Source organism: Camellia sinensis, chromosome 1 (genome assembly GCF_055761805.1).
Source record: "Camellia sinensis isolate YWXY chromosome 1, ASM5576180v1, whole genome shotgun sequence".
NCBI lineage: Eukaryota > Viridiplantae > Streptophyta > Magnoliopsida > Ericales > Theaceae > Camellia > Camellia sinensis.
In genome coordinates this window covers 248,247,903-248,259,903 of record NC_138961.1, presented here as the reverse complement: position 1 = coordinate 248,259,903, position 12,001 = coordinate 248,247,903, and the positions used below count along the sequence as shown (strand labels likewise).

At 32.7% G+C, this 12,001-nt stretch overlaps 2 protein-coding genes across 2 annotated transcripts; both read right to left on the bottom strand.

The window, feature by feature from the left end:
- Nucleotides 1-2,116: 2,116 nt before the first annotated feature.
- LOC114304960 (uncharacterized) lies at nt 2,117-4,646 on the bottom strand. Its single transcript, XM_082901069.1, has 2 exons — nt 4,328-4,646; nt 2,117-3,286 (listed from the first exon to the last, which is right to left on the bottom strand). Exons 1-2 carry the CDS (start codon nt 4,438-4,440, stop codon nt 3,076-3,078), a joined length of 324 nt encoding a protein of 107 aa, XP_082757195.1. The 5' UTR covers nt 4,441-4,646; the 3' UTR covers nt 2,117-3,075.
- A 1,063-nt stretch (nt 4,647-5,709) lies between these two features.
- On the bottom strand, nt 5,710-10,799 carry LOC145823079 (uncharacterized). The gene is made up of 10 exons (XM_082922117.1): nt 10,398-10,799; nt 9,238-9,534; nt 9,051-9,109; nt 8,885-8,953; nt 8,186-8,288; nt 8,002-8,087; nt 7,275-7,377; nt 7,105-7,176; nt 6,661-6,722; nt 5,710-6,134 (listed from the first exon to the last, which is right to left on the bottom strand). Exons 1-10 carry the CDS (start codon nt 10,470-10,472, stop codon nt 5,711-5,713), a joined length of 1,350 nt encoding a protein of 449 aa, XP_082778243.1. The 5' UTR covers nt 10,473-10,799; the 3' UTR covers nt 5,710.
- Between the last annotated feature and the right edge of the window lie 1,202 nt (nt 10,800-12,001).

Below are 12,001 nucleotides of genomic sequence, written 5' to 3'. Positions count from 1 at the left end.
ATCACTTCTTTTAGATAAATCTTATTTTTAAGAGGATTAAATAAATCTTAAATTTTCAATTTTAAAAATTATGAGAAAGATGAAAAAGTAAGGCATATAGTTTTTTGTCTTTGAAACCTATTCCGGCCCAAATTTGTTGGTGTTTTACCCAAACTAGGCCCAAATCTTGAACACCTAAAAAAAATGAATTAATTTCAAAAAAAAAAAAAAAAATCTAAGGTTTTACGTATTTTTTATTTTGAAACCCAGTATTTCAATTTAGACAAGTTAAAGTTCAGAGTTTCATTTGTGTCTCAACATGCTTCTTCTGTTCATCTTTGTCTGTGTAAAGTAACGAAAAATTGTTTTGCAGTTTAAAGTGAAAAATGCGGGAAATTTTGAAGTTTTTTTGTAATTAACCCTTATATATATATATATATATTTTTTTTTTTTTTTGTGCGTGTGTATATATATATAATTTACGTATCTTATTGTATATGTACAAGGATACTCGTATATATGATAAAAAAAATTTATTCAAATTTTGACTCTTCCGATGATACTCTCTCCATCCTATTTTATTGGTCCATTATTACATTTTTTGTTGTCCCAAAATGTATGTCCACTTTGAAAGTCAAAATTTTAAATTTAAAAATTTTCAAAATTATCCCTTGTAAAGTAATTATTAATATATTTAAAAAAATAATATTTGAAAGTTCTAATACAGCTCTAATGATGTGGAAAGTGCTCAGGTAGCTTTAATCCTTAATCCATTAAAACATTAATCCATTAAAGTATTAATAAGAATAACATTTGAATTTTGAATTCATCCCTACTTTTGATGACTAAGAATGACATTAATCCATTAAAGTATTAATAAGTGTCTCTTACATATCAGGTAGCTTTAATCCTTAATCCATTAAAACATTGATAAGTGTTTCTTACATTTCAAGTAATCCTTCTTACGTAGTATGGACGAAATCAAAATTTTATCATTAGAAAAGTCAAAATTTGAATAAATTTTTTTATCATATATATATATATATATAAGCACACATGTACATATATAATAAGATATGTAAGTTAATATACACACACAAAAAGAAATTAATTATACTCAAATAGGGACAGGAATTGAGTCTCATATATTAATTTTTAAATAAATTAATAATTGATATGTAATAACTCACATTATTATAAAATTAATGATATAAAATGTACGTTGTGGTGAAAAAATATAGACACTTATATTTCTAAGCAAACAAGTTATAGATTCTAGTAAGACTCACATAAACATGCATAAATTTGGTGCGATTTCAGAGAATAACGCAAGTGGTGGAAGAAAATATTGCCCAATCAACTTTAATAACAACGACTCTCGTGCCTTAACAATGGTGGAAATTTTGTTTGGCCAAGCCTAACCAGACACACATTTAAGAGTAATATTTTCTTAAAAATTAAGCATTTTCTGTGATATTTGTGGGTTTTATATATAAAAAAATGTTTTTTTTTTTTTGGTTTCTTAAAATGAAAGTGTAATAAAAAAAAATGCTCATTCCTTGTTACCTTATGAAATAATAACTTTTCATTTGCTATTGGATGAATGCCTTTAAAAAGTAAAAAATAAAAGTTAGTGATTCAAACGTGAAAATAAACAATCTAATAGAATTATCATTCGATTCCACATTCATTCAAATAAATCAAATATTACATTAGAAAAAAATTTAAGTTCACGTAATTTGGTCACAAAATTATACACAACTCTGTCATATGAAGTAAATCAACCAAGAATTTAGATTTGCTAAAATTGATGATCCTGTGAAATTGGTGCATTGTAAGACCAATCGGGATGTCTATATTAGTGATTTAAACCGTTTATCTCATGTGACAAGTTAATGCAAAAAATTAAGTTAATCATATACAAGTAATCATATGATCAAATAACATCTAAACCGTTCAAATTGACAATGTATTATTAAGATTTTCAACTTTAACAAATCCAAACTCACCCACCAAATGTATCAAAACGTCATTAGAGACAATTGTGTCAGATTTTGAATAAAATTATATAATCTAAAATGAGCTTTTTTGCAAGGCCATTATTTCCATAACTCAAACATGGATACAATAAAATTGTATACAAAACCAAAATAAATAAAATAAAATTATATAGGTCTACAATGACATGGATGTGCCTAATTCAATTGTAACTGCAAAGATGCATTACAGCAATAACTACACTAATATATCATCCTTCCAACCAGAATTTTAGTAACCCAGGAAATTGTGATTATGATACATATAGTAGTTGGCCATAAATATGAAGAAACTCACATGACAACTGCAGTAGCACCTCAATGTACAGGGTTAAACTGCAACATTCTCATGCCAAAATGGCCGCAACAATCAAGATGTGAACTGTAAGTCAATTTACCTTCTAACAGATGAAAACTCGGCCAACTTCACAACATTTTTGTACACTAGCCTAATCTCCATCCACCACTTCAACCAGCCTGCAACGAAATTGGGTGGTGTTTCCTCTTTCCTGGACTGAAATTTTGCTCCATTCCCATTCAGTTCAAGCTGACTTAGTTGCTCAGTGAAGCTGCATTGTTTTATTATACCATCCAGTTCTGATGGAGGCAAACCATAATCACTCATGCTTGTTTGATAAGTTCCTCCTTACCATTAAGCAAATCGTGGAAGTTGAATTTACCACAACCAAAGTCGTTATAATCGCTCTTACTTGATTCTACTGTTTGGGCTCATCATGTTTGGTTCCATTTTTTTGAATTATTTTTCCAAAAAGTGAGTTGAAAACTCTATTTTGAAAAAGAATCTTTGCTTGGTTTTAAAAAAAATGCATTATTGCATATTCAAGTTTCCCTACAATTTAAGGAGAGAAATAAATTTTTTTTTTAAAAAAAATTGTCACATCAAAAAATACTCCCATGTTAGTTTTCAAAAAACTGTCTGGTTTTCAAAATAACCAAACAAAAACTCCAAAATTTTCAAAAAAATGAATTAAAAAATAGGAACCAAACACAATGATTGATTTCTCCATGATCTGTTTGGCTCAGACCTTGAATACCTGGATTATTTTCTCTCAGCCTGGTTGACCAGTTCTGCTAAGGCGATTGAAGGGTGTCTACCATTCCCATGAGAATCAATCTGTCCAATTTCTATGGATTGAATTGCTTTGGCTATGAGATTCCTAGTTTCAATGAGGGAAGCTTGAGCGAGAGGGCTCTTTGTTGCAGCTGCCTCAAGAGCCTTTGCAGCCTTTTCAGCTTCAGCTTTCAATAACCTGTAAAATGTTATAAATCTATGAATAGAATCCTCAGATAAATCATAGCTAAACCAGACTAACATATCAACAGGGACTCGACGTCAATTGAGAGGAGGGGTGTTTGCAATTCATTTCTGACTTCTGCACTTCTGCATATGATGTGTAGTGACAGATGTACAGGTACACACAATAACTCAGCCAGCCACCGATTGTTAGTGACTCAGGCTTGTTTGGTACAATTTCTTATAAGCTAAAAGATAATAATCATAAAGTAGAAATTAAATGCATCCTTCCTCAGTTTCTCAACAATCAGCTTTTTCAGTTTATTTAAGATATTTTTGGCTTGTTAGAGCATCTTACATAATGGTTAAAAGTGTCCTCCAACTTCTTCATCAAATCTCAAGTGAGAGGCTATTTTTTCACAAATCAATGACGAACCAAATCTTTCACCAAATTCCCAACAGTCATATTTTTACTCAAATTTGATGAAATTTTGAAAAGAGTAAGGATTGGAGATGATTTTCTTTCACCAAAAATGGTTAAAACAAGTTTTTAGGAGAAGATCGAAAATTTTCAAAAATATTTGACCAAAAAATGAAAAATGAAAAATGAAAAATGAAAAAAGAGAAAGGATGGTAGTGTTCTGTATCAGATTAGCGGTTGTTTGGGAAGTGCTAGATTAGTATATTTTTTGACCTTTTACGTACAAACGTGAAATATGAGTTGGGTTTGAAGTGATGTGGTAGAGAGATGATGTGACTTCAATATGATAATTGTGACCTAAATAGGATAATGTGCTAAAATAGCATGCCAAACAACCACTAAGCTTTTAATCAAATTTTCATTCAAATTCGATGAAAAAAAGATCAAAGACTGGAGGTCCTCTTAGTTGTAAGTAGAAGCTATACCAAACTCTCACATAGATTCCCAAAATAAAATAAAATAATTGATAAGTAGTCCCCATAAGCTGCACCAAACAAGCAGTGGATTGCTTCCATATTCTCTTAATTCCTTGTTAAATATATAATACAATATAATTGAAGAAGAATTGGCACTTACTTTGCTCGTTCAATGGCTTCAGTCTTCTTATTTTCAGCAGCTGCTCTCTCTGCTCTAATGTTCTTTATCATCTCTAGTTTGGAGCTTGCCAAAGGATCCTTAAATAAGGGCATATTACTTCTTAACCTAGTACGACGCTTTTGGCTTTCAGTCACATTCCCTGTGGAATTATCAGTGTCATTAGCTTTCTTCTTTGTGGGATTCTGTGTTCTGGGTTGTCTCTCACTACTTGGCCTTCTCTTTCGCTTCCTTTCTGCTCCAACTGGTGTGCCATGATATTTATAAAGGGCAATGCAAACCCTGTCATGGTATGCCTAGTGGGAAAAGATAAAACTTGCTTAACAAACCATGTTTTGGCAAATTTAATGTGATATATAAAAAAAAGTCAAAAGGGTTTATTAACTTATAATGACTATCTCAATTACAGTGGGACAAATATTACTATCTTTCTTCTGATACTTTGCAATGAAATATACAGATTATCACCACAAATCACAAGTGAGCCTTGGGCCCAAAAGGGAGAACTTATATTCAGTCCAACTTACCAATCGTTTGATACTTCTCTCTCCACAAATAATCAGTAGATGTTGGGAACTTACACACAGGATAAAAGAGAGGGCAAAAAAAAAAAAAAAAGAAGTTGGAGAAATTCTATGTAAAAAGTAGCATAGAAGTTCAAGTCTTATATCAGAAAACGGAGGGTATAAGGATTTATTCATTGGACATTCAATGGTGTATCACAAGACAAAAAACAAAGTAGGTTGAAACATCTACAAATCGATATCTTGGAATGTTAAGCTCCAATAATATGTTATAGATTTTTATCATCAACTTCATGAATTAATTTCAAGATATAAGGCTTTTCTTATTATAACACGCTCAAAAGGATCCCTCGTTCGTCCATCAAATATTCTACTTTTTTCTGTGTACTTGGATTCAATTCAAATACCCATCAATTAGCTGTTTGCACACCGTTTTCGTGCTAATGTAGTCTAAGGGGCATATGCATAGCTAGTACTAGTAATAAGTTAGTCATCCATTTAGGAATGGCAGCAAAACCCAGAGCTTGATAGGATTAGGCTACCACCCCTTTTTCAGAACATTTATGCTTCGCTTGTTTCAGCAGAAAATATTCTCCACGGAAACCTTCTTTTCCAGAAAATGTTTTCCATAGAGAACATTTTTCTATGTTTCATTACATTCTTCAAACTTATGTAATTAGTGGTGGTAGTGGCCGTGGCGTGGTGGTTTTAGTGGTGATGATGGTGGAAAATATTTTCTACCCAAATAATTTTATTTTTCGTTGACCATGGAAAACATTTTCCATTTTCTATTGTACCAAACACCAAAAATCAGCAGAAAATGTTTTCCGTATTTGGAGGGTTAGACAAAGTGAATTAAATGATCACTTGATGAAAAGCAAACAAGATGGACTAGGCCAAATAAACAGCATACATTCTCAGCAGAAAATGCAACATATGCCCTTGCAGGATCAGCCCATTTGGCAGAAATGGCCTCTGAAATTTTCCTCCTTTGCTCAAGAGAATTGGGTGCTCTCTTGCTACCTTTCAGTCTTGCCATTTTTCTACTTTGTTCAACACTCTCCAACCATTCCTGCTCAAGTTGTTCATCCAAGATCTTATAGGAGTCCCACTGCTTCTCTTCCTCACCAACAAATCCCTTTCTAGAAGCTTCTGCTATCAAATTCTGCCACTCAAAGTAGCAAGTTTCCTGTAGCTTCAGTTTTTCACGGCACCTTTCCCACCCCATTCGCACTCCATTGCCAATTTTCATCCTTGTTTCTTCGCTGCACAATCAATAAAGAACATGGTAAATAAAGTGATTAAAGCAGTATGTGGAAAATTACAAACTGAAGGTCAAAAACTCAAAACTCCTGTTAGACTTAAAGAAGGCCCTAGTACAAATCCAGGGTAATGCCAAGCATCTAATTCACTGAATCTTCTCAATTTCCAAAATCTCATATTTGAAGAAGAAAACAGACTAATATTAACAGTAAACAAGGCACAAATTATTACAAAATGAAGGAGGAAAAAATTAAAATAGTTTAGTCTTTTTCTGGCTTCAGCCTCCAAGAACCCACAAAAGAGAAAAACAAATATCAATTAACTGAACCCAAATGACTGAACCCATCTAAGATTCAATCTAAAAGACCAGAACATCAATTAACAAGACAAGCAGAATATCCAGGATTTTTTTGTTAGTGAATATCCAGAAAGTTTATGAATAACCAAGTACTTGTAAATTCGATGATAGAAAGAAAAATAGCAGAACCAAAAATCGAAATAACAAGACGGAATGTCATGAGATTCTACCTCTGAGCATGTCCCAGGTTAACTAACTTCATCTTAACCTGCATAGGCTGTGTCAGTGAGATCTGCTACAAAGAATTTACATTAACAGGTTCAGTGCTGGCAGGGAAGGTACAAGAGAAAAGCAAATAGTTTTAAGAATTCATGAGAAATGTTTAACAGAAATTGAACCCCTATGACACCCAAGGGGTTCAATTTCTGTTAAACATTTCTCATGAATTATTGAACCCAACAACTTCAGATCAACTGAGGCTATTTGTGTTTCTCAATTATTTCGTCCATGAATTACTTAGAAACCGGACCAAGACATTTAGGCACTTGCTCTTGTTAGTTCTTCAGGTCTGTGAGAGGTATGCATTTCATTTGCATTGCTTGTGTCAAAAAAAGAAGAAAAAAAAATTCAATCAATTAATCCAATCACCGTTAAAATATAGGTCGAGAGATGACCTTATTTTTTGCTTGGAGATACACTTTATTTGCCTCCTTGGCATTTGTCTTCTCTTCTAGCTTCTGAAAGAACTGAAACAGCAAATGATAAAAAGACAGTAAAAAACATCAGCATAACAATAAATGAGTAAAACTGCAAATATATAAGGAGTGAATGGATCTGGACTTGCCTCTTTACGTTTTGCCGCTCTTTTTTCACACCTCAAGCTAAAAGAGGAGGGTACTATGGGAGGTCGTCCTTTGGGTCCAGATACACCTGAAGTCTTCAAATGGCTGCATAGTGTTAAATAAAATTTAGAATTCTTGCATAACATTGTTAGAGTAATTGTGTTGCACGAAATTTTGTCTAGGTTTTCTCACATGTGCTGAGGAAAAGTGATACTTGAATTGCAAAATTGGTTCCTATAAACTGTAATGGTATCACTGGCATGGATGGTATTGAAATATGTATTTAATATGAAATAAATTAGGTATGAATAGTAACAAACAGAAGGCAACATTACAGAAAGTGTAAGAGATGCTACTTCATTTTGGAAAGATAGTTTGTGGGTTCGACCATGAGAGTAGCCACTTTGTGTAAATAATGCCAAAGGTTAGGTTTGTATCCAATCTACCCCTAATAGACCCCAATCCTATGGGCGCTAAACTGGGAGTACTTTATTATTATTATTATTATTATTATTATTATTATTATTATTATTATTATTACATTTTTTAGTTTGCATCCACGCCTTATCTATCCCTTGTGCTAGAAACACAATACTAGCAAGACTTTTGGAACTTTCTTGGAGCTATTGTTCCTAGTATGCAATACAAAATCTCTACACTCAGTAGATAGCGATATGAGCATCTAATGAGAACTCTACAATCCACAACATAGGCAAAATAAGATCTTACTCTATCCCATGTGATTTCCCATCTGCTATCCTCCTTCCAGAAACTAAGATCTTGGCATTTGTCTTCTCTTCTAGCTTTTGAAAGAACTGAAACAGCAAATGATAAAAAGATAGCAAAAAACATCAGCATAACAATAAATGAGTAAAACTGCAGATATACATGGAGTGAATGGATCTGGACTTGCCTCTTTACGTTTTGCCGCTCTATCTTCACACCTCAAGCTAAAAGGGGAGGGTACTGTGGGACGTCGTGCTTTGGGTCCAGATACACCTGAGGTCTTCAAATGGCTGCATAGTGTTAAATAAAATTTAGAATTATTGCATAACATCGTTAGAGTAATTGTGTTGCACGAAATTTTGTTTAGGTTTTCTCACATGTGATGAGGAAGAGTGATACTTGAATTGCAAAATTGGTTCCTATAAACTGTAATGGTATAACTGGCAAGGATGGTATTGACATATGTATTTAATATGAAATAAATTAGGCATGAGTAGTAACAAACAGAAGGCAGCATAACAGAAAGTGCAAGGGAAGCTACTTCATTTTGGATAGATAGTTTGTGGGTTCAACCATGAGAGTAACCACTTTGTGCAAATAATGCCAAGGTTAGGCTTGTATCCAATCTATGCCTCCTAGACCCCAATCCTATGGGCGCTAAACTGGGAGTACTTTTTTATTATTACTATTATTATTACTTTTTTTAGGTTGCATCCACGTCTTATCAATACCTTGTGCCAGAAACACAATACTAGCAGGACTTTTGGAACTTTCTTGGAGCTATTGTTCCTAGTATGCAATACAAAATCTTTACACTCAGTAGATAGTGATATGAGCATCTAATCAAAACTCTACAATCCACAACATAGACAAACTAAGATCTTACTCTATCCCATGTGATTTCCCATCTGCTATCCGCCTTCTAGAAACTGAGCAATCATCCACTGGTTTACTTCTGTAAACCATGAAATTAAACATTTTAGTGAAAGAAGACGAATATACATACACGTAGAAAAATGGCACAATTTTAAAGGGTTAAGCAAACAAACAACCTTCTTCTTTCTTCTTGAGGAGCTGTTGAAGAATGCACTGATAACCCATTTGCTGATGCCTGCAGTTTACCAAAAACCAAAAACGTTATCTCAGCTATGTGTTACAGTGTGCACTAGCACGCTATTGCACATGCACAAAGCAGCAAACAAGGTGAATGAGGTGAAGGCAAGGAAGTAAAGTAAGCACCCTAGTTGGAATTCGTGGAGGATTTGAGCTGTCTCTGGATGTCTCTTCCATAACATTTGGTTCATTACACGCTGCATTTTGCTCCTCAAGCAATGCTGCAGGTTTCTTAGCACCATTTCTGTTGTAAAGGGCTTCGAAATAAGCTTTCCTCTGGGCAACTAAACCTGGCTTAGAAGATTTCTTAGCTTCTTCCAAGTACTGATTGTTAGAGAAACACGACCATTTTTCACACGCCAATGATTCCAACATGAACCTCCGAAATGAGATTGATGTTGTCAGGGCACAATAAGGATCTCCCTGTAATGAGATTCTTTCAAGTGTTTCTTAGTAAAATCATCAAAGCTTACACATGTATCCACTAATATATTTTAAATAGAATTGCAAAGACATACATACCCAACTCCAAATATAATCTACTTCAAGAACACATGTGATAGAAACATTTTAACAAGGTACCCTATTATTTTGTGATTCTAATAAAACATGGGCAAATTATACCAGTTGTGTCTATAATTTGACTCTTTAGTCAATTTAGTCATTGTAGTTCCCATTGTATTAATTTTGCCTCTTAACCTTTCACATTGTGTAAATTTAGTTCAATTGATAAACATCTGCTAAGAAATTAGACAAAAATCAAAGAGAAAATGGTACATTTAAAAAGGGCATTAATCATTTTAATCCATCAATCACTTTGAAATAGACTATTTTGCCCTTTGATTTCAGTTCAATTGGCATTATCAATTACACTAAACTGACACAAAATGTGAAGAATTCAAGGGTAGAATTGATCAAATTAGAACTATCTATAAGAACGAAATTGACACAAGAAACAAACTACAAGACTACGGGCGTAATTTGCTGTAACAACATTGACTAAGCATTACATGAAATTCCCATGCAATTGGTTGATGATTGCAGTTATTAGTAAAGAAAGGAGCACAAGAATCAGAAGAAGAAGAATCAGAAGAAGAAACTATAACTAGCAAAAGGGACAAATCAAGAACTCAAATGAAAAACCAAATACTGAGAACAGTAACAAATCAAGTATTGTCAAAATAATATTAAAAAAACGACAAAGAAATAGCAATCCCATGTCAGAAAAATCAAAACCCACTAGGGTTTTCTGTGAAAATGAAGAAGATTGTGCTTTTTGGACAAACCTCTTCGGGTTCAGTGGAAGTAGTGCCAGCAGGTTGAGAGAAGGATCGAACAAGACAAGTTGGCGATTCACCCATTTCTGTCTTTGCAGTGAAGAGAGAGAAACTCAAAGAAACCCAAAGAAACCTACCCTATGATTCCCTGAATCCTCTTTCTTTCTCTCTGTATCTTCTTCGTATAGGGTCTTTTTTTTTTTTGATTCTCTTATGGGGTCGTCTTTGCTCTTCTAAATCTTGGAATCTCCGAGAATGCAGTTCATTCACTTTGTTAATATATTCCATATTTAGATTATAGGCTCCTAACAGGTATGTTCAAACCCTGCCTTCTACTCTCCCTCGCTTATTCTTTCCTTTTCTTGTTCTTTTCCTTGTTCAAACCTTGCCTTATTCTCTCCTTACCTTGTTCTGTCCTCTTCTTATTCTTTTCCTTGCACAGCAGTCCTCATGGCCTAGTGTCACTAGTTTGCCTTCACATTCACGATGGTTATATTTTAAAAGATAGGTCAATTGATTAATAGTTTAAAAATTGGGGGAGGAGTTGGTGAAAACATTTTTTTACATTGCATACTTATTGATTTTTTTGTTTATTAATTACCCTTAAATTAATTTGATTTTGATATATTTTCTTTAAATTAGGATTTGTGAGAATTTATTTGATCTGTTTCAACTTAATTTTAAAGTTCTTAAAATTTTGTTTGGAGATTTGAATTTAGAATGCAAAGAAACCAAATAATTCTTCTTGGATGGGATTTTTATTTGTTGTTACAATCTCAAATTGGTTAACATAGGCTTTGTCAATGTCCATATAGGAAAATTATATAATAGTTCTAAAGTATCACGTAACTATATTCCTTTACCAATCATCATTTATTATACTTCTTTATATTCTTCAATTATCCAATATAAATAATTAATATTCCACCTTTTCTACTAATTATACTACCATAATACAAATAATTAATATTCCACATTTTTTACCAATTATACTACCATGAAACACCACGTGACCGTATTTTCGGACTACCGAATTATCACTCGTGCATATAAGACCTCGTTTGTGAATTTTTTATTTTTGTAATTTGTGATTTTTTTTGGACTAAAATATGAGGTAAAAAAATTGATATACTTATGATATTTTTTTATTTTAGAAAAAAAGAATATTTAACTTTTTTTTAATAATTTATTAATCTTTTAATAACTTTTTAACTTAAAACTAAAATAAACACTTTCCAAACGAAAACGAGACCTAAGCCTCTTAAACATTCTCCCCTTACAAGTCAGTTTTTGAGTGTGAGTTTTACACGAGATTCATATCATTCTAGTTAAAATTTTATTTTGGGTGTTCCATGGCTTTTTAGTTGGATTGCAAAAAAATTAATTTTAACTTGAATTAATTTTTGATCTGAGAAAAACTTGGATTAATTTTTGAAAGGATTATTTACTGATAAATATAGCGCAACTCTCTTATTTAAAATAAACTTATCTATTTTTCAATTGGATCTATTTTTTATATTCTTTTTAGACCTTCAATCCTTACATAGTTGTTGGCTTTTTTGGCTTTCGAAGGTTACTTTTGTAATTATGAGCATGCTAGCAAGGATCAATCA